Raw genomic sequence first — 22,703 nt, forward strand, 5'->3', positions numbered from 1 at the left:
GTGGAATTTAAGCATGCACAATATACTCTGGCCTACATCTTAAATCTTGGAAATATTGTGCTCTCTTGAGTGGCGAGAGACTTCAGGGATGCCTGCGCCTGTTCAGAATTGGTTTCCTTACAATGAAGGTCATTGGAGATTGTGGTGTCTTTTAAGATATATGGTTTAATCTCCACCTATATACAAACTGACTGTAGAATGGAGGGGCTCACAGCATCAACACCCCAACAGATCTTGGTTCTGCATTAGGTTTCTAGGAAAGCCCCAAGTCCACCTTGGGGTCCGGCACAGAGCAATACAGGCCCCTGTATATCCCGCTTCCAGCATAGCTGTCAACTTTCGCATTTGAAAATAAGGGATCAGCAGCCTCACCTATGAGTCACATGGCAGTGGTGGGCGGAGCCAGAAGCAAAAGTGGGCGGAGCAGCTAGAACGTGACATCAGCGCTCTTCCCCCACACCGCCTCTGCCGCTAACTACTGCTACCAGTTTCAGAAGAAACTGAAAAGGGGGAAACCGCCTTTCCCCCGCTGGTCAAGCCGCTGCCGCACGGCCGGCTCCTCTCTGTCCTCGCCAATAGCCGAGGGACAGCCTCCTCCACTGCTCAGCAAATCCTCCTTGTGCCGGAGGCTGCTGCTGCTGTTCGACTTGAGCGCGAGGAAGCGACGGCACTGCGGCGCTCGGTGGCTCCCGCTTTGCTGCTGCTGCCCTTGCTCTTGCCGCCCAGCTGCAGGTTTCTCCACAGCCGGGCCTGGAAGGAGGAGGACGTGGACGCCGGCTCGGGGTCGCTGGGTTTGTCCGCTGCTGCTGCCTCAGGCTCCATAGCCGCCCGCCACCTCCTCTTTCTCCTCCTTCCCGTTTCTTGGCCGCCGCCTCCCGCTTCTCCACAAACGCCACCACCACCGGCGTCCACTGCTGCGGAGGCAACAGCAGCAGAGTCCGGTGGAGCCTGGAGGCTTCAATCCAGGCCGGCCGAAGGAAGAGGCTGTGCGCTGGCTACTTCAGCCCCGCGATAGGCGGCTATGACAGTGGCGTGCCGGCCGGCACGGCTTTCTCTGCGCCCCGTCGAGCAGGGCCAGCAGGCAGGCAGGCAAGCAGTCCCTCCGGCGAGCAGAGGAGGGCGAAGCAGGCCAGCCCGCCCGCCCGCCGGGCGAGAGGCGCGCCTGGCCCCTGGAAGTGCTGCCGGTTCCGGCGCAGCAGCCAGCTGGGGAGGAGAGAAAGAGAGAAAGCTTGGCCGGGCTGCCAACGAAGCGCTCCCCCCAACGGCTTCTCGCTCTCTCTCCTGGCTCTCCTGCTCCGCTTGCAGCCGAGGGAAGCGCCGACGGCTTGTCTCTCCTCCCCCCGGGCATTCCCGGCCCTCTGGCCTGGGAGGAGGGGAAACCCCAAGGGGGAGGGCTCCACCTCCACCTCCGCTGCCTCCCTCCTGCTTTCCTAGGCTGAGGAGCGCCTGTCGCTCGACAGCCAGCTTCAGCAGCCTCCCTCTGTGCTTGGCAGGCCTGCAAGGCGTACGGCCGGAGGGGAGCGAAACAAGCTGTTGAGCACAACCCGGGAATAAACGGGTTTTTGACTCATCCGGGATAGCAGCGGGAAACGTGTTTAAAAACGGGAGAATCCCGGCCAATACGGGATACTTGACAGCTATGTGCTTCCAGCATCAGCCAAAACTCACAAACACACAGGTCCCCTTGGCCTATTCTCCATCCTAGGATGATGTGGCACCCTGCCTGTTGTCTCTATGCCTGCCTCCCATTTGTCCCTATGGCAACAGAGCAGCCTCTTTGGACATGTCAGTGGTGGCAATTAACTAGACAACTAAAGTCATTATCTTACAAAGAAACGGGGCCTTTTCTGCTAGATTCTAAACTAGAGTAGCAGGCCTGGAAGGAATCCACAGATATAATCCAGACTGACCCCTGGCCCCCAATCTTATAACAGTATAAATGGTTTTTGTTTTGGTTTGCTTTGTAGAATCTCCCTTTCCTGTCCTCAGGTACATCCATTTTTCAGAACTGGCTGTCCCCCCCCCCCAAGTCAACCTTTTGAGATTCCCTGTATCCAAGGAACCTGAAATTGCTTTAAATTGCTCCAAACGTTCTCGGAGGGCTGAGTGACTTTCAGTTTTCCCTCATCACAGAGTGAAAAACTGCAGAAGGCAATTATCAGAGCATTTAATAGTCAAACTAAGGGACTACTCAAAATGCCGTGTGATGTCAGAGAAACATGGTGTCGTTCCAAAGGCTTTCATGGCACACGGAGGGCAATTGACGTTAGAATATTCCATTGTAACAAGTATGAGCTAATCAGCTGCCTTTCTTCTGCTAAATCGTCTTGATTGAGCTCTTGCATTTAAGATATCATTCCTTAGTAATCACCTCTTTTTGATTTTTTTTTTTTACTTTGCATATTGTGAACTGAAGAGAGATGAAAACCAGGCTCCTGAAAGGTAGGCTGTTCATTTTCCTCAAGTAGCTGTTTCTACACTTTTTGCCTCCGGAAAGTGATTTGCACATTTACTGTGCTCATGCTGCACAGGGGCGTAGCAAGGTAAATTGGTACCCGGGGGCAAAAAAAAAATTGCCCCCCCCCCGAGGCATGGGAAGGCCAGGTGGTACCCGGTGTGGATTTTTTTTTGTCAACCCCCCCCATTGACCCCCCCCCCCGCAAAAATTGTTTTACGTTATTTCATATTTTCTTACAAAGGAATAATAACAAGTAATAATTTTAAAAAACACTTTTATTTATATCCCACCCTCCCCGGCCAAAGTCGGACTCAGGGTGGCTAACATCAGATACATAACATTGGTATAAAATCAAACAATAATTAAATAAAGTCAAATTAGATGGCTTTCCACAGGGTTAGGGTTGGGAACAGTAAGTGTTCTCTTAACTGAAATTTCAGTCTTCATGACATAGGAAAGCAGCCAAGTGAACATCTACTTTGGTGGAGGAGGGTCACGATATTAACCGATATGCATGAAATTTCATATATAGCTATATAATCCCAGGTATAGTAAGATAAGACTTTTGGAGCGGGCATTTAAAAAAAAAATTCAAAAAAAATTGTTCCTTGATAATTTGTCACCCCCTCCATTATGGAACCCGGGGCGGCCCGCCCCCCTTGCTACGCCCCTGATGCTGCAGAATCTACATGCATATTGCAGAGGATTCTGGGATATGTTACTGCAGACCTCACCATTAACCCATGTAACATCAAGTGCTTAGAACGCGCCACAAATGCTTCCAGGAAGTGGCATGTTGGTGAAGAGAGGGGTGGTTTGCACCCCTTCTTACCCAGGAGCTTCTCCACCATGACCTGTCTTGTAGTGGGCCAGGGACAGGTGTCTGTGCTTGACCATCAGACAGGGGCTGAGTCCCAAAGCAAGCAGAGGAGGGTCAGAGGAGAGACCCCGCTTGAGATACGGGCCAGTGGCAGAGGGTCAGGAAGGCTAGAAGCAGTTGCTACTCAAAGGCAGGCAGCCGTCAGAAAGGGGCAACAAAAATGATCAAGGGGATGGAGCGCCTCCCCCATGGGAAATGGTTGCAGAGTTTGGCAGTTTTTAGAGAAAAGGTGAGAAAGGGGTGAGAAAGGGGCAGTTGTAAAATGTTGCACGGTACACAAACAGTGAATGGAGAAAAGCCTTTCTCTCTCATAACATTGGAAGTCGTGGGACCATCCAATGAAGAAGAAGAAGAAGAGTTTGGATTTGATATCCCGCTTTATCACTACCTGAAGGCGTCTCAAAGCGGCTCCTTTCCCTTTCCTTTCTCCTTTCCCTTCCTCCCCCACAACAAACACTCTGTGAGGTGAGTGGGGCTGAGAGACTTCAAAGAAGTGTGACTAGCCCAAGGTCACCCAGCAGCTGCATGTGGAGGAGCAGAGACGCCTGAGCTAGATGGAGCAATGTTCCAACTTGGTTCAAGGCAACCTCCTGTGTTTCAAAAGGAACTCGCCCACCCCAGCATTTTCCCCCAGTAAATAAGCACCATGGAAATCCATAGGACTGGCAGACTCAGTGGAGAATAATAATAAGAAGAAGAATTAGAATAATAATAATAATAAGAGTAATAAATTATTATTTCTACCCCGCCCGTCTGGCTGGGTTTCCCTAGCCACTCTGGGCGGCTTCCAACAAAAGATTAAAAATACATTAAAACACCAGTCATAAAAAACTTCCCTAAACAGGACTGCCTTCAGGAGAGCCAGTGTGGTGTAGTGGTTAAGAGTGGTAGACTCGTAATCTGGGGAACCGGGTTCATGTCTCCACTCCTCCACATGCAGCTGCTGGGTGACCTTGGGCTAGTCACACTTCTCTGAAGTCTCTCAGCCCCACTCACCTCACAAAGTGTTTGTTGTGGGGGAAGAAGGGAAAGGAGAATGTTAGCCGCTTTGAGACTCCTTCGGGTAGTGAGAAAGCGGTATATCAAATCCAAACTCTTCTTCTTCTTCTCTTCAGATGTCTTCTAAATGTCATATAGTTGTTTCCTTCTTTGGCATCTGATGGGAGGGCGTTCCACAGGGTGAGAAGATGACCATTGTCAGAAAGAAGACTGGAACTAACCTTCGGAAAGGACTTAAATGTGATGTTGTTAAAGCCCCTTGGAAGTTATGAGAGACGCTCCTCCTCCTTTCCCAAACTGGCTCCATCATTAGTGTGTTAGTTCTGGTGGAAGGCTGCCCCAGCTTTGGTTGCAGTTTCACCATTTCTGGACAAAGAGAGGGAGTTGACGGGACGTTCGTTGGCAACAACACCCTTTGAGCTTTATGCCCCTGTGACTGTATAATAGAATCATAGAATCCTAGAGTTGGAAGAGACCACAAGGGCCATCCAGTCCAACCCCCTGACAAGCAGGAAACACCATCAAAGCATTCCTGTCAAGCCTCCGCTTAAAGACCTCCAAAGAAGGAGACTCCACCACACTCCGTGGCAGCAAATTCCACGGTCGAACAGCTCTTACTGTTCGACAGTGATAATAAGTGATTGATCGACTGAGCCAGAGGAACCTCCCCTGATCCCTGATGTGTGAGGGTTCCCTTTGTGTCTTCAGAGATGAGGGAAATGCTCTCTGCACTGGCTTAGGGGCAAAGGTAGAAGTCTGTATTGGGAAGAGATGCCAAGGTTGACCCCCCAATGGAAAGTGCAAGCCTTCCAAGGGTTGTCTGTCTGTCTGTCTGTCTGTGCTTTCAGCTTTTCCTCGAAGTCTGTCATCAAAGCCACATCTCACCAATCCAGAGAAAACATCAGGAAAAGGTTACAGGATACCTTGATTGGCAGTCATACTGAGAAGCCTCTTTCAATGGAATCTAAAGATGTCACTGTTGTTTACTTTGGTAATGTATCCATCAGATTTAAGCTGTCAAATCAAGGTTGGCTTATTTGTGCTGTTTCACGCAGTGTTGCATGGATTGTGTGTGTGTGTGTGTGTACAGTATTTACTTACTGTTGTGGAGGTTACTTCTAATACATTTTTCAGTTTAGCAGTTTATCTACTACTGCTCAACCCCATAGCTTCTAAGCGCTTTACAGTAGAAATGCAGGATGGGATATAATACAGGGATACACTGCAGAAATCAGTTAAAAGTTAAGCACAAAACCAGTGGCCAAAAAAAACACAACCTTCTTTGAAATGCCTGCTGAGAACAGTTGTTAGACTGAAGGCTTGTTTGGTTTGTTGTGAGCCACTTTGGGCACAATTCTGTGGGAAAGTGGCACACTAGTAAACAGATGATGGTGGTTTCTTAATCCTGACCATCCCCCAAGGAGCGCAAAACAGCACACCCAGCTTCCCGTTTTCTATTCTCACAATGACCCTGCGCAGTAGGCTAGGCTGAAAGATGGTGAACAGTGCAAGATGATGCAGTGAGCAGGGGTGTCACTGGGGGGGGCGGGGGGGCGGCACGCCCCGGGTGACAGGGGAGGGTGGGGGTGACAAGCAGCGGCCCCCTCCCGCCACCCCCACGCCCCGCCGCTCCGTCACCCCGGGAGCAGCAGCGCACAGCCGAGCGAGCACCCCGTCTGTGCAGCGCTGCTGCTCCTGGGGTGACCGGCGGTGCGTGGGGAGTGGCAGGAGGAGCCACTGCTTGTCACCCCCACGCGCCGCCACTCGCTCCATCGCCCCGGGAGCAGCAGCGCATGGTGTGTGCGGTGCTGCTGCTCCCGGGGCAACAGAGTGAATGGCGGCGCGTGGGGGTGACAAGTGGCAGCCCCTCCCGCCACTCCCACACGCCACCGCTCCCTCCGTCACCCTGGGAGCTCGGCATCCCCACAAGCCGCCTTTTCGCCCTGCGACTTAAAAGGGGGCTGCGGAAGCGGCGGCGGCACAATTTGACGTCACGACGCCCTGCCCCCCGGGCCGTTTCCTTTTGGCGCCCCAGGTAGCGCAGAGCCTCCCTCCGCCACTGGCAGTGAGCTTTATGACTGGGAGGGGATTTGAACCCAGGTGTCTGTGGCCTCAAGGCTCAGTTGAACAGAGCCCTGCCACAACATCTGTTGCTGTGAGCATGCCCGTTTCTGCACCCTGCTGGCTCTCTCTGATAAAGGAATTGCTGGGTTGCCATTTTGTACTTTGTGGCCTCAAAGGAAAAGGGAAACACAATTTTCGTTGTGGTTTGTGTGAGCGGTGCCCCAGCCAATGTAAATCTCTGTGTATGAAGAGATCTCTTTACCATCTCCTGGTAAATTACCTGTTGTATATATACAGTGGTACCTTGGTTCTCAAACGCCTTGGTACTCAAATGCCTTAGTTCTCAAACGCTGAAAACCCCGAAGTAAGTGTTCCGTTTTTCGAACATTTTTGGGAAGCCGAACATCTGATGCGGCTGTTGGCTATTGTTTCCAGGGCGCCTGCACCAATCAGAAGCCCCGCCTTGGTTTCTGAACATTTCGGAAGTCAAACGGACTTCCGGAACGGTTTAAGTTTGGCGCTTTTGTTTTCGCTATTTATTTTGCGTTTTTGTTTCGGAGGCTTTTTTGGTTAATTTGTTTTTGTGACTGTGTGGAACCCTGTTCAGCTACTGATTGCTTGATTGTGTGACTGCAGAAATGGATAAAAGGCCCCCATCCAAACAATGACTATCATCAGTGCAGTTAAGGGGGAAAAATTAATTTTAATTTTTATCATCTGCAATACTGTCTTATTTATTTTGTAGTACAGTACACTGATGATTAAGGGACCCAGGTGGTGCTGTGGGTTAAACCACAGAGCCTAGGGCTTGCTGATCAGAAGGTCGGTTCCAATCCCCACAATGGGGTGAGCTCCCGTTGCTCGGTCCCAGCTCCTGCCCACCTAGCAGTTCGAAAGCACATCAAAATGGAAGTAGATAAATAGGGACCGCTCCGACAGGAAGGTAAATGGCGTTTCCATGCGCTGCTCTGGTTCGCCAGAAGCAGCTTAGTCATGCTGGCCACATGACCCGGAAGCTGTCTGCGGACAAACACTGGCTCCCTCGGCCTATAGAGCAAGATGAGCGCCGCAACCCCAGAGTCGGACACGACTGGACCTGATGGTCAGGGGTCCCTTTACCTTTACACTGATGATTGCTTTCATTTTGTGGATCAATGGTCTTGTTAGATAGTAAAAATCATGTTAAATTGCTGTTTTAGGGGTTGTTTTAAAAAGTCTGGAACGGATCAACCCGTTTTGCATTACTTTCTATGGGAAAGCACGCCTTGGTTTTGGAACACTTTGGTTTTGGAATGGACTTCCGGAATAGATTAAGTTTGAGAACCAAGGTACCACTGTATAGGAAGAGATCTCTTTACCATCGCCTGGTAAATTCACTGTTGTATATATACAATTCAATAGCTGTATACTGTGGATGCGATGGCAGTTTTAGAAGGGAGTTAAGACTGATGGTTTGTTTGCTGGGCAGCAAAACAGGGGAAGGGCTCTTGCCTTCATGCTCTGGAGGTTGTTGGGGGGAAAGGATGCTGGGGTGGCTGGGATGGGTCCAGTGGGATTGGCTCTCATGGTCTGCTCTTGCTCCAAGACCCAAAGACGTGCTCTCAGCACACACCGCCATCCAACTACAAGGGGACCTACGAGTGGCAAGAGACAGATCCTGCCACTGTGGCATCTCAGCCCTGCAAGATGAATGGAGACCAGTCTGCTAGCAGAGCGTGGTGAGTTGTGGGTCCTTCTCTCCTCTTCCTCAACACATTTCACCTGTATGAATGCATTTATACCCCACCTTTCTGTGAAGACAAAATAAAATAAAAAATTCCTTCCAGTAGCACCTTAGAGACCAACTAAGTTTGTTCTTGGTATGAGCTTTCGTGTGCATGCAAGAAGAAGCATCTGAAGAAGTGTGCATGCACACGAAAGCTCATACCAAGAACAAACTTAGTTGGTCTCTAAGGTGCTACTGGAAGGAATTTATTTTATTTTGTTTTGACTATGGCAGACCAACACGGCTACCCACCTGTAACTTTCTGTGAAGGTTCATAAGGCAGTTTACATGAAAGCAGCAGATTTAAATATATATATATTTATTAAGTTTTCCATTTTAACAATCCAATAAAAGCCACATTAAAAGCATTCCAATTATAAAATAATCAAACGATTCAAATTTTTATGCCAAATTAGAAGTCTTTGGCATGGGCGTAGCAAGGGGGGCGTAGGGGGCGGTCCGCCCCATGTTCCATAATGGAGGGGTGACAAATTATCAAGGAACAATTACTGCCCTACTAGGGCGGTTCATTAAAAACTTTTTTTTTTAATGCCTGCTCCAAAGGTCTTATCTTACTATACTAGGGATTATATAGCTATATATGAAATTTCTTTCATATCGGTTAATATCTTGACCCTCCTCCACCAAAATAGCTGTTTACTTGGCTGTTTTCCTATGTCGTGAAGGCTGAAATTTCAGTTCAGTGGAGCACTTACTGTTCCCAACCCTAACCCTGTGGAAAGCCATCTAATTAGACTTTAATTTGATTTTGAGATGTTTTTAGGAGGTAATTTAATTATTGTTTGATTTTATACCAATGTTATGTATCTGATGTTAGCCACCCTGAGCCCGACTTCGGCCGGGGAGGGCGGGGTATAAATAAAAGTTTTATTATTATTATTACTTGTTATTGTAAAAAAATATGAAATAACGTAAAACCATTTCTGCAGGGGGGGAATCAATGGGGGGTGACAATAAATTTTCCGCAGCGGGTACCACTTGACCTTCCTACGCCTCTGGTCTTTGGTTGACTTCCCATTCTCTGAGGTTCGGGGAGTGAAGATCTCACTCACAATTGTGCTGCTTCTCTTAATAAGGCCAGGTAGTTCCGGTAAGACATTCCGATGTGGATCCTTCATTTGTTTTTAACAGTCTCTGAGTTCGTCTAGGAAGTGGATTAGACCAATATAGTATGATTCTGTGTGGGGAAAAAATCCCTCATGTTTATTTTCTTTGTTTCCCTCTTTGTACTCCGACAGTCTGTCAGTGGCAATTCACTTTCACTTCTCATGCCTGTAAATTTCCACTGTGACACATCCTGAGCTGGAGGAAAACTGGCTTTCCGCCATTTGTACCAGGCATATATCGAAACTTCTTTGTTTTATCTCCTTCCAAGACAAATAAGCCTGTACTTTATAATATTATTTATTTATTTATTTATACCCCGCCCATCTGGCTGGGTCTCCCCGGCCACTCTGAGCGGCTTCCAACAAATATTAAAATACAATACAAAGTCACAGATTAAAAACTTCCCTAAACAGGGCTGCCTTCAGGTATTTTCTAAATGTCAGGTAGTTGTTTATCTCTCTGACCCCTGATGGGTGGGCGCCACTACCGAGAAGGCCCTCTGCCTGGTTCCCTGTAGCTTTGTGTCTCGCAGTGAGGGAACCGACAGAAGGCCCTCGGCGCAATAATTTCCATCGTCTATTCTTTTTTGTTGTTGTTCAGTCGTTCAGTCGTGTCCGACTCTTCGTGACCCCATGGACCAGAGCACGCCAGGCACGCCTATCCTCCACTGCCTCTCGTAGTTTGGCCAAACTCATGTTAGTAGCTTCGAAAACACTGTCCAACCATCTCATCCTCTGTCGTCCCCTTCTCCTTGTGCGCTCCATCTTCTTTTACCGATCCGTTAAAAGTGATTGCAAAATTCATAAACCAATTCCACATGGTTAATTCCGTACTTAAACCATAATCATAACAATAATGAAGTAATCTTTCTTTTCAGTCCCACTTGCATACTCAAACAATCAGGCAGTCAGTCCTTCCAGGGAGATTTGCCAAGTAAGATAGCAAATAGAAAATACATCAAAAAGAGATAATGGAGGCTCGCCCACCCTTCTGTTCCAACATACCAGTCCCATGGTGATGATAATCCTTCTTCCACTCAAATCCTTTGGCACCCCAGTGGCTGAATCAGTTAGCAGAATACTTTATCTCCCCTTGCTCAGAGCATGCCCATTTATTAAGTCCAAATTTCATCTTGAAAAGCAGGTGTTCATGGCTCATGGCAACAGCTTTGGAGACTTGCCAAAGAAACGCACGGTGCTTTACACCCAGCCCCCCCCCCAGCCCTCTCATTCCTTCTGGAATGGGAGCAAGTGTTGGGCGATCTGTAGGTGAAGCTGCCCCCCTGACCCTGGGGGTTTGGGAGGATGATTACTCCCATCTCATCCTCAAAATATTCCATGCGAGACGGCTCTGATGTAAGGGGCAGCCGTTCGCCATGGCAGCCAAACAAGAAGACAAGATTAAATGCATAGACTCATTGAAGTTGGACTCATCCAGTCCAACCCTGGATGAGAAGAGAAGGTTAAGGGGTGATATGATAGCCATGTTCAAATATATAAAAGGATGTCATATAGAGGAGGGTGAAAGGTTGTTTTCTGCTGCTCCAGAGAAGCGGACACGGGGCAATGGATTCAAACTACAAGAAAGAAGATTCCACCTAAACATTAGGAAGAACTTCCTGACAGTAAGAGCTGTTCAACAGTGGAATTTGCTGCCAAGGAGTGTGGTGGAGTCTCCTTCTTTGGAGGTCTTTAAGCAGAGACTTGACAGCCATCTGTCAGGAATGCTTTGATGCTGTTTCCTGCTTGGCAGGGGGTTGGACTGGATGGCCCCTGTGGTCTCTTCCAACTCTATTATTCTATGAACCCTCTGCAATGCAGGAATCACAGCTGAACAATGCCTGACAGGTGGCCATCCAATCTCAGCTTAGTAACCTCCAATGAAGGACTGTCTACCATGTTCCGAGGTTGTCCCTTCCACTGTTGAACAGCTCTTAACTGTCAGAAGGGTCTTCTTGATGTCAAGATGGAATCTTCTTTCTTGTAACTTGAAGCCATTAGTTTCTGCCCTAATCTCCAGAGCAGGAGAAAACAAGCTTGCTCCCTCTTCCATGGGTAGGTCCCTATGATATTTTAAGATGGTTCTCATCATGCTTCTGCGCGACCCACCTCTGTGCTCTCTGAAGCCTGCGACTGCTGTCCTTGTTCCTCTCGCCCAGAATTATACAGCATGGTTCCTGACAGTCCTGCTTAAAATATAATAAAAGTAATGCATGCTCTTAATTTCTCTTGGTTTCTCTTTCTCTCCTTTACATTTTAAAGCTTGATTAATATCAACACGGGGAGAGCTTATTGGAGGAGACAAGACCTGACTATGTGCCAGTTGCTGCAAAAGCTACCTGATAATATTATGGAACTGAAAAACATGACCATCACAGTGGGTAAGTGGGTTTTCTTTGCTTGACATACAATCATAGAATTGTAGAGTTGGAAGGGACCCCGGAGAGTAATCTAGTCCAACCTGCTGCGAAGCAGGAACCTCAACTAGATTAAATATGACAGGTGACCATCCAACTTCTGTTTAGAAACCTCTAACGAAGGAGTGTCCACCGCCTTCTGGGAGAGACCATTCTGCTGTTGAAGGCAGAAAGTTATTCCTGCTGTTTAGTTGGAATTTTCTTTTTCTTGTAACTGGAAAAATTAGGATACGGGTCCTACTCTGAGAGCCAGTGTGGTGTAGTGGTTAAGAGCGGTAGACTCGTAATCTGGTGAACCGGGTTCGCATCTCCACTCCTCCACATGCAGCTGCTGGGTGACCTTGGGCTAGTCACACTTCTCTGAAGTCTCTCAGCCCCACTCACTTCACAGAGTGTTTGTTGTGGGGGAGGAAGGGAAAGGAGAATTTTAGCCGCTTTGAGACTCCTTCGGGTAGTGATAAAGCGGGATATCAAATCCAAACTCTTCTTCTTCTTCGTCTTCTGCGGAGCAGGAGAAAAGAAGCTTGCTCCATCTTCCATAGGTCAGCCCTTTAGATATTTGAAGATGGCTATCACCAGGTTTTTGTTCTGGGGGTACTCAAAGGTCATAGCTGTCAACTTTTCCCTTTTCTTGTGAGGAATCCTATTCGGAATAAGGGAATTTCCCTTAAAAAAAGGGGAAAGTTGACAGCTATGCTCAAAGGTACACAGTACCGACATCTTTTTGTCTTTCGAAGAAAAGCACTGGCTATCATATGTCCTCTCCTCTCTGTATCCTCTTATCCATGATGTCATGAGGTTATTGTTTGTCCGTTCCTTCAGACACCAGGGACAGGGGACCTGTAGACCTCCATGTGTTGTTTGGCTCCAGTTCTAGCAGCCCACATAACCAATGGTCAGGGGTTTTCAGGACATATAAGAGAAAGTCCTCTTTCATGCAGCACATGGAATTTTTTAACGCAAGAGACGGCGACAGCCACCAACTTTGATGGATTTAAAAGAGGATGGAAGGAATTCATGGAGGAGGAGAGGGCTATTGATGGCCCTGCTTACACGGTCAGAGGCAGCAATACTTCTGAATGCCAGTTGCTGGAAAACTCAAGGGATTAGAGGGGTCTTGTGCTCAGAGCCAGCAGGGTCTTCTTATGCTGGTTCTCCTGGGCGGCTTTCAACTTTGCTAGGAATCTGAACTTGTGCTTACTTCCAGTTACAGGTGGGTAGCCGTGTTGGTCTGCCATAGTCAAAACAAAATCGAAAATTCTTTCTAGTAGCACCTTAGAGACCAACTGAGTTTATTCCTGGTATGAGCTTTCGTGTGCATGCACACGAAAGCTCATACCAGGAATAAACTCAGTTGGTCTCTAAGGTGCTACTAGAAAGAATTTTCGATTTTGTGCTTACTTCATGAGCGTGGCTCTCTAGAGCTCTGTGTGGCTCTCTGGGGTGGGGTGAACAATGGGTCCAAGTTCTTGGGTGCCCTGCCTGTGGCCAAGCTCACACAAGGTTTGGGAGGATGGAAATCCAGCAAGGAGCCTTGGGATAACGGTAAGAGCCATAAAAATGTGGCCAGAGGTTGCCTCACCCATTCAAGGTCAGGAGCCACAGACCAGAGAACAAGGTCTTTCAGGTCCCTGGACAAGGCAACATGTTCGAAACGAGAGCCAGTATGGTGTAGTGGTTAAGAGCGGTAGACTCATAATCTGGGGAACCGGGTTTGCGTCCCCGCTCTTCCATGTGCAGCTGCTGAGTGACCTTGGGCTAGTCACACTTCTTTGAAGTCTCTCAGCCTTACTCACCTCACAGAGTGTTTGTTGTGGGGGGGGGGGGAGGGAAAGGAGAATGTTAGCCGCTTTGAGGCTCCTTCAGGTAGTGATAAAGCGGGATATCAAATCTAAACTCTTCTTCTTCTTCAAACAGGTTTCTAGATCCTTATAAGCTTATATCCTTCCTTGACTACCATTCCCAGGTCTGCCTCCTTCGAGAGAAAGAGAGGCATGTTGGTCCCCATACCAAGACCAAGTAGCCTCCTTGTGGTGCCTTCATTCGTGAGGAAGAAAAACCTACTTGCATTTTTTTTTCTGTTGCAGAAAACGCCGAGGAAGTGGCAGATCACATTTTGATTCTGCTGAATTCTTCTAAGCTGAGTAAGGAAAAAATCGAGGTCCTTGTGAGCAAGCTCACTGATATTGCCAACTGTGAGGAGATCAGTGAGGCACTGGCGAGGAAAGCATTAAAAATAATAGATATCATTCTGACACAGGCTACCAACGCCCAGGGCTTGCAAGGACAGATCAACAGGTAAGGGGGTCTTGCCAGAGAATCAGTTACTACCCACACAGAAAAGAAGGATCCTTGCGTGACTTGAAAGTGTGTGTGTTTTTTTTTTTTAAGTCCTTTATTATTCAATAAAAATATATTTACATGCAAGCATATGCATATACAAATGCACTCTCACATATACATAAGAAAATAAAGAAATAAATCCCTCATATCTTAGATAGATAGAAAAAAGCAAAAGGAAAAAAGAAAAGGAATATAAGATTAAAAGAAGAAAAAGAGGAGAAAAAGGGGGAAAAAAACAAAGAGAGAGAAGAAAAAAGAGAGAAAGAGAGAAGAAAAAAGGAAGCAAAGAATGAAAAAAAAGGAAATCTTCAGAGAGGAAGATTAAGACAAGATAAAGTCATCAAAAAGCCTTCACTAATACTTTCTACTTATACTTCCGCTGCTTTTACAACGGTTCATACATCTAGTATAATACATATTATATCTGTCATTTTTTACATTTTTACCACTTTATAAGCAAGTACAAATTTGAAAGTGTGACTAGGACAGCTTTTGCCCAGCTGGTTATTCTCCAGGGTTTTTTGTACTCCTGTTCCCATTTGCCTCTGACGCTTATCAGCCCCCACATTATACAGCCATGTTGTAGTTCACAAACATTTGGAGGGGACAAGCTTTGCAAAGCCTGGCTAGGGGATTTAATACTCCCTTGTAATACTCCCCCCCCCAAACCCAAACCCCAACATTGATAAAGGAAACTTTGTCAGGGAAGGGCTAGTGTAAGAGGGCCCTCCTTTATGGCATGCAGTCTGCATGGAGGGAGTCTGGATCTCACAGCATGGTCCTTTCAAGAGGAAATTGTTCCCCACAGCAGTCAAAAGCACCTCTCCAAGTCAGCCTTCAGCCAGCCTGCCCAAGATGGATCTCTCTCTTGGTTCTCTCCTTCTTCCCAGCACACTTCACTAAGGACTCTCTTTTCACAGGTGGGTAGCTGTGTTGGTCTGCCATAGTCAAAACAAAATAGAAAATTCTTTCCAGTAGCACCTTAGAGACCAACTGAGTTTGTTCTTGGTATGAGCTTTCGTGTGCATGCACACTTCTTCAGGACACGAAAGCTCATACCAAGAACAAACTCAGTTGGTCTCTAAGGTGCTACTGGAAAGAATTTTCTATTTTGTTTCGACTCTCTTTTCCTGTCACTTCACACCCAGTTACCCTGGCAACCTTCTTTCTCCCAGGCCCAAGATCCTCTTAGAAGGACCATCAGCACTTTTTGTCATGTTAATGTCCCTAATCCCAGGTGAGGCCCTGTCTTTGAAAGGAAGCTTAGCCTGTACTTTTCCACTGGCCTCCAATCTTCCCTCCACTACTCGAAATAATCAAAATCCGTACCATTTAATAATTTCTAGGGTTAGGGGGTTCCCCACCCCCCCAAATCTATAGCAATATAGTGGGCACAACAGAAAACTGTTGGAATGGAGAGAACCAGTGGGACTCTGTTATCTCTGGATGCAAACTTTTTAAGAAGAACAGAAAAGGATGCACTGGAAGTGGCGTCCCTCTGTGTGTTAAAGAGAGATTGGATCCTGCATGCTAGGAATCCCCAAAGGGGCGAAATCCTCCTCAGAATCATGGCGGGTGGTGAGACCAGGCCCCAAGAGCACTGGGAGTGCTATGGTCCCCCTGATGAAAACGCTCAGAATGGGGGCTGGCAACTGAATCAAAATGCTGCAACTCATTTAAAGCTTGCCGACTGTAGAACAAATCAATTTTGGCAGCCAGATTCACTCCAAGGGCCGCAGGTTCAACCCTGGATGGACCTAAACCAATCTCGTGGCAGGGGGATGAGTTTGGGATATGGAGGCGGTGCCTAAAATTGTCAGGGTCTTTGAAATGCAATGTGGGATCCTCAGCCTCTCGTTTTTTTAAACACGTGGGAATCAAACGTTATGTGGAGGGGGGGACTACGCGTGTGCTGAAAATAGACTATAGACTTGCCAAATAAAAAGCACTGGGTTGTGTCGTGATTCTCCCCACAGTGTTCCCCCTCCTACTGTAGCCTCCCAAGCTGTAGTGATCTGAGTAGCAGCTTTCACATGGCGCCTTTTCCCTAGTTAAATCAGGCTGTTTTTTTCACATCAGGGTCATAGGCAGAGGCGTAAGGAGCCTCTTGGGTGCCTGGGGCGGCGTTGCCATGTGGAAGCACCCCCCTGGGGGCGGGGTGTCCTGACGCACAGACGGGGCAGCCCCATAGCGGCGCCGGCGGGCGGACCCTGGACGGGCCGTGGGGCGGAGCGGCTTTGCTCCGTGGCTTGCTCAGGGCCTGCCGGCGGGGCGGGGCTGGCCCAAGTGTCAACCCCCCCTCCCCTGGAACCCGGGGCGGCCCGCCCCCACCGCCCCCCCTCACGACACCCATGGTCATAGGCAATACAGGAAGATTCCTAGGGCAGCGGAATCCCAGGGATCCAGACAAGGGCGTGTGGGCTGCTCTATCCCCTCCCCTTCACCCTTAGGACAACTAGATCCAAGATGCTTGCAAGAGCATGCAAGTACTTACTAGGAAAGTAGTTTGCAATTGCTACAAGCCGAACTGAAAAATCTGGAGGCTGCTTCCAAACCAGGACCAAACAAGTGTCTTTTTTTGTTTTGTTTTTTTGTTTCTCACTTCAGCACCTTTTTGGGTAGCAGATGGTGTGAAAAACTGTGAAACTGGAGGCAGGCTTCCTAATGCTATGAGGAGGCATGATTTGCTCCTGTCCTCCATTTGCCCACTTAATTCAGTGAGAGCATCAGAAGAGATTGGCTGCTGGAACAGGCAATGGCCCATCGAGTCCAGCATCCTATAATAACAACAACAACAACAACAACAACAACAACAACAACAACAACAACAACAACAACAACAACAAATTTATACCCCTCCTGTCTGGCTGGGTTTCCCCAGCTACTGTGGGCGGATACCAACAAAAGATTAAAAATACATTAAATGGCTGCCCAGATACCCCAAAGGGAAGCCCACAATCAAGTCTCCCCACCTGTGGATTCCAGCAACTGGGACTCAGAATCATTGCTGCCTCCAGGTGTGGAGGCAGGGCAGAGCCACCGTGGTTAGTAGCCAGTGCTCACCTGTGCAAAGTAATTCTACCTGCAGCAACTTGTGGAGAGAGGAAGAGACTGGAACCTGGACCTGTCTTGCCAAATGCAAGATGGTTCTTTTAAAATTAAGATTCAGGAGCAATACAAACGCAAGTGGGTGAGAAGATTAAAGATTTTATTCCAAACAGCAAGCAAAATATACATTACCAAACAGCACTTCAATCTGCCACTGAGAAGCGCTGAAGGAGTTGCCAAGTATACCCCAGATTGTCTTGGTGCACAGCTCTACAGCTGATAGACTGTGCTGAGCTTCTGCTTGACATCCCCCAAAACTAGATGTTTTATAGACCTGTGTCCTGTTGGGCTAATACAGGTTCAACTAGAGCTGCTCTACATCAAAAGACAAAAATGCCAGGCTATACATCAAAGGCTTTGCTGACCCAGTGCCATCAACACATCACCTTTTTACAAGGGAAATAGGAAGAAGAAGAAGAAGAAGAAGAAGAAGAAGAAGAAGAAGAAGAAGAAGAAGAAGAAGAAGAAGAGTTTGGATTTGATATCCCGCTTTATCACTACCCTAAGGAGTCTTTTGAGTTATGGTGCTGAGACGCTTGAGAGTCCCATGGACTGCAAGATCAAACCTATCCATTCTGAAGGAAATCAGCCCTGAGTGCTCACTGGAAGGACAGATCCTGAAACTGAGGCTCCAATACTTTGGCCACCTCATGAGAAGAGAAAACTCCCTGGAAAAGACCCTGATGTTGGGAAAGATGGAGGGCACAAGGAGAAGGGGACGACAGAAGACGAGATGGTTGGACAGTGTTCTCGAAGCTACCAACATGAGTCTGACCAAACTGCAGGAGGCAGTGGAAGACAAGAGTGCCTGGCGTGCTCTGGTCCATGGGGTCACGAAGAGTCGGGCACGACTAAACGACAACAACAAAGGAGTCTCAAAGCAGCTAACAATCTCCTTTTCCCTTCCTCCCCCACAACAAACACTCTGTGAGGTGAGTGGGGCTGAGAGACATCAGAGAAATGTGACTAGCCCAAGGTCACCCAGCAGCTGCATGTGGCAGAGCAGGGAAGCGAACCCAGTTCACCAGATTACGAGTCTACCACTCTTAACCACTACACCACACTGTAATAAAACATAGAAACCAGAATCAGGAAGAGATAACCAGACAGGAAGAGTTGACCATGCCAGATCATTATCTCCTCAAAATTGCAATAATCTTCTGCGTTATCCACACAGGACCACATCTCCAACTGCAAAGGGGCCAGAAGAGATTGCTCCCCACTCCACCCCAAATGGACATATCCCTTGCATTGTGTATGTTGGTATAGTAGGAACCAAATAGAATATTACATAGGTCAATAATGAGAGAGAAGGGGATCCCACGGTCTAGTGAGAGCCATAAAACAAAGCTCACTTGTTTTGTTCCCTTTGTTGTTTAGCATTTTACAGGTGCTGGAACAAATAGGTTTCAAGCTGAACTTCAGTGGGAAAAGTGAGTCCATCGTTCTCCCGAGGTTGGCTTTGGCTGTGATGCGCCCAGATCCCGTGAATTTCAAGGGAGTTGCTTTTGGGGTCACATCCTATGACTCTGCAATGGATCCACAGGTAAGAGGCCCTTCTTTTGACTCTGTCCTTCTGCCCCAAAACCGGTTCCTGCCAGATCCAGAGAGCTGCTAAGTCGAATTCTCCCACTCTTCCAGTGAAAAATGGGGTGGAAATGGGCTTTGCTCTCTGGACTGTGTGGCTTAGATGTACATAGGGAACTTGGAAAGGCACACAGGTGTGAGGAGGATGACGATATGTGACCATCTGTAGTTTTGTCTGGAGGTGACTTTAGCCCCCAAACATTTTCTCTTCCACGCAGATTGATATCCGCCAGGCACCCTTTGAAATCGCCCTGGCATCCATATTTTTGCCAGAACTGCTGAGACATTACTTGGGGGCCCAGTCCTTTGAGGCAGAAGATCACACAAAGATCCAGTTTTCTTTCTTCGGAACAACTTCGCCGTTTCAGGTAAACATGGCCACCGCTGAATGGCACAGGCAGATCAGGAAGCAAATGGCAAGAGGAAGCTGCAGAATCTTTCTCTTTCACATTTCAGTTGACCTTCAGCCTAGTCCTTTGACTGCCCTTCCTTCCTTCCTTCCTTCCTTCCTTCCTTCCTTCCTCCCTCCCTCCCTCCCTCCCTCCCTCCCTCCCTCCCTATTTTCCACATAGGTTCACAAGGCAGTGTACACAGTTCTTAAAATTCCAAAACAGATCCAAAGCAGGCATATCAACAATCAGACAATCTCAGTTTCCACATCCCATATTTCTGTCAAAGAGGCTGGGGAGGAAGACAGAGCGCGTCTCTCAAGGTTGCCCCAGAGGCCACCACAGAGAAGCCCCCGCTCCTGTCAGGTAGCATTCTCACCTCATGAGAGGATGGTGTCTGGAGAAAGGGCTTTGCTGGCAGATTTTAACAGCTGATTCTGGTGGGGTACATGCGGAAAATATTTGGGAGTCCAGACCAGGGACGTCTCTGAAGACAGGTTGAATTGGGCCGAGGAACCATCTGCTAACAGTTGCACTTTAACAGCACTCCTTATAATGGCTAACTTGGGTGGTGAGGCCCACCAGAATTGTAGCCCAAGTGAGAACGAGAAGCAAGTTGCACCAAAAATCTTTAAAGGGGGTGAAAAATTATTCCAAATCAGGCCAGGAAGGAGTAAGCATGCTCAGTAACTGCAGAATGTAGAGTGGTAGGGGGGGGGGAGGGAACGGACAAACAACTTTGCTTTCTATATTTAAAATAATACTTTCTTTGCTTTATATATTTAAAAATAATAAGGGTTTAAGAAACAAAGAATTGACCATCTTTTTGGTGGCAGTGGTTGTTTAATTATAGCCAAATATTGGAAGATGTTTGGATATGGACCTATTAGAAATTTGGTGGGTACTGTTTCTTGTTTTTCTTTCCCAAAATTAATAAAAAAACAATTTAAAAGGAAAAGAGGAGGTGGGTGGGAGAGGAAGAGCTGGTAGGGCTGACAGTTAATTCAGACCTTTTGCAAATTGCTCATTCAACCAAAAATGTAAAAGAGAAAAAAGAGAGGTTTGGTTTGGTTTGGTTTGGTTTGGTTTATCAATGGTTGGCTCCCAAGCTATGAAACTTTGCACCTGTCTGTTACAGGAAAAGAATAAAAATCTGATCACCTATGTTGTGGGCGCCAGTATTGAAAATGTGTCTGTTCAAAACCTCTCGGAGCCAGTGAATATAATTCTACAACATATAAACTCAACGACGGTATAGTATCCTGTTGTCTCCAGTTGCACAAGCAGGGCTTACAGGAAAAAGCAAGGGGTGAGATGGCTAAAGACCAATTGCAGTCGTTAACAGTCGTCAACAGGTTTTCCACATATATCAGCCAATCACCCATTCCCACCAACCCCCTGAGTAATACCCCTCCCCACTCTCTCAATAAGGGTCTGGTGACTTCTGTTTCAGTGTATCTGAAGAAGTGTGCATGCACACGAAAGCTCATACCAAGAACAAACTTGGTCTCTAAGGTGCTACTGGAAGGAATTTTTTTAAAAAATTATATTGTTTTGATTATGGCAGACCAACACGGCTACCTACCTGTAGCTAACAACATAAATAGCTATCTGCCTCTTAACCGATCGGCCTGTCTGTTTTCAATTGCCCAGGGGGGGGGGGAGCGGCTGCCCACATTGCAAACCCCCAGCAACAGCCCTGCTGGGGTGATGGTGCGCGTACCCACAGAGATGGCTCCGAGTGCCCACTCTGGCACATGTGCCATAGGTTCGCCACCAATGTTCTAAGCCATTCCTTTTGCTTTTCAGGGTAATGAGTCTGTGCACTGTGTATTTTGGAACTTTAAAAAGAACGGTGAGTATGAAGGATATAACTAGCTCTGCTCTGGGCCAGAACAAAAGTCTATCTAGTTTGCTGTACTGATTTCCGTGGTGACCCTGGGAAGTCCACAGGGAGAGCTTGAAGGCAAACAGGCCTTCCCTGCTGTTGCTTCCCAGGCGGTATGCAAACAGGGCATCATTGCGTTGGTATCTTCTCCTTCCTTTAATCCAGAGTCTGCCCGTCTTGTCCTCTCCAGCAGAAGCCAGCTGTGTCAAATGCAGCTACCTTAACTTTAACTGGACGGTCTCTCCATCTTGTTCAGCATCGATTCAAAACTGTGTTAACTTGCTTCTGCTCCCAGGGAGAATTTGGTGATTTGATCCAAGACTTGAACAGCTTTAAAAAAAGGATGGGACAAATTCATGGGGGAGCAATAAGGCTCTCTATGTCTCTTAAGGCTCTCTATCTGAAGAATAAGGCTCTCTATCTGAAGAAGTGTGCATGCACACGAAAGCTCATACCAAGAACAAACTCAGTTGGTCTCTAAGGTGCTACTGGAAAGAATTTTCTATTTTGTTTCGACTATGGCAGACCAGCACGACTACCCACCTGTAACTGGATCTATGTCTCTTTGTTATCCATCCTTAAAGAAATCAGCCCAGAGTGCTCACTAGAAGGACAGATCCTGAAGTTGAGGCTCCAGTACTTTGGCCACCTCATGAGAAGAGAAGACTCCCTAGAAAAGACCCTGATGTTGGGAAAGATGGAGGGCACAAGGAGAAGGGGACGACAGAGGATGAGATGGTTGGACAGTGTTCTTGAAGCTACTAACATGAGTTTGGCCAAACTGCGAGAGGCAGTGAAGGATAGGCGTGCCTGGCGTGCTCTGGTCCATGGGGTCACGAAGAGTCGGACACGACTGAACAACAACAACAGCATGTCTCTTTGACCACAAAGACTGTGCTCTTCCTCAGAGGCAGCAGTGCTTCTGAATACCAGCAACTGGAGGGGAGAGTGCTCTTGTGTACAAATCTGCCATCATATCTGGAAGAACAGGAGGCTGGATGAGATGGGACACTGGCCTGATCCAGCAGGGCTGCTCTTAATGTTCTTAAGAAGAACATGAGCTGCCTAAAGTGGAGCCAAAATGGAGCCCCACCCCAATTGTACTAAGAGGAATTCTTCAATGTAGGGATGGGAGGCCTCCAAATGTGATTGAACCCCAACCCCCTTCAGGCCAAGCGGCCAGCACAACCATTGGTCAGGGAGGATGGGAGCTGTCGCCCATCACCATCTGGAAGGCCACAGCCTTGCCTTTCCTGCGTTGACAAGTCTTGCTGCTCCACTCAGGTGCCAAATCATGCCTGAAGCAGGTCACTTTACCAAGCTATGTGGCAGGACCAGACCCAGATTAGGCCATGCAAAGTAGCCCATGAAAACAGTACAGTGGTACCTTTGTTCTCAAACTTAATCCGTTCCAGGAGTCCGTTCCAAAACCAAAGCGTCCCAAAACCAAGGTGTGCTTTTCCATAGAGAGTAATGCAAAATGGATTAATCCATTCCAGACTTTTAAAAACAACTTTTTAAAAACAGCAATATAACATGAATTTTACTATCTAACGAGACCATTGATCCATAAAATGAAAGTGATAGACCAGGCTTCCTCAACCTACAATTGCAGTCTCAAAACACCTGGAGGGCCGAGGTTGAGGAAGCCTGTGATAAACAATGTCCTACAGTCACA

The 22,703-nt window shown here is 47.5% G+C and overlaps 1 protein-coding gene across 1 annotated transcript in view; it reads left to right on the forward strand.

The window, feature by feature from the left end:
• The first annotated feature begins 1,021 nt into the window (after nt 1–1,021).
• The window catches only part of LOC117042444 (adhesion G-protein coupled receptor G4-like), a 35,675-nt gene continuing 13,993 nt past the window's right edge, over nt 1,022–22,703 (forward strand). Inside the window, exons 1-8 of the mRNA XM_033141991.1 lie at nt 1,022–1,089; nt 5,186–5,328; nt 7,987–8,119; nt 11,556–11,674; nt 13,798–14,008; nt 18,542–18,707; nt 18,967–19,116; nt 20,276–20,389. Of these exons, the coding sequence (XP_032997882.1) occupies nt 1,022–1,089; nt 5,186–5,328; nt 7,987–8,119; nt 11,556–11,674; nt 13,798–14,008; nt 18,542–18,707; nt 18,967–19,116; nt 20,276–20,389 (1,104 nt within the window). The remainder of the gene's footprint in view (nt 1,090–5,185; nt 5,329–7,986; nt 8,120–11,555; nt 11,675–13,797; nt 14,009–18,541; nt 18,708–18,966; nt 19,117–20,275; nt 20,390–22,703) is intronic.

The sequence above is a fragment of the Lacerta agilis genome, chromosome 2 (assembly GCF_009819535.1).
Source record: "Lacerta agilis isolate rLacAgi1 chromosome 2, rLacAgi1.pri, whole genome shotgun sequence".
NCBI lineage: Eukaryota > Metazoa > Chordata > Lepidosauria > Squamata > Lacertidae > Lacerta > Lacerta agilis.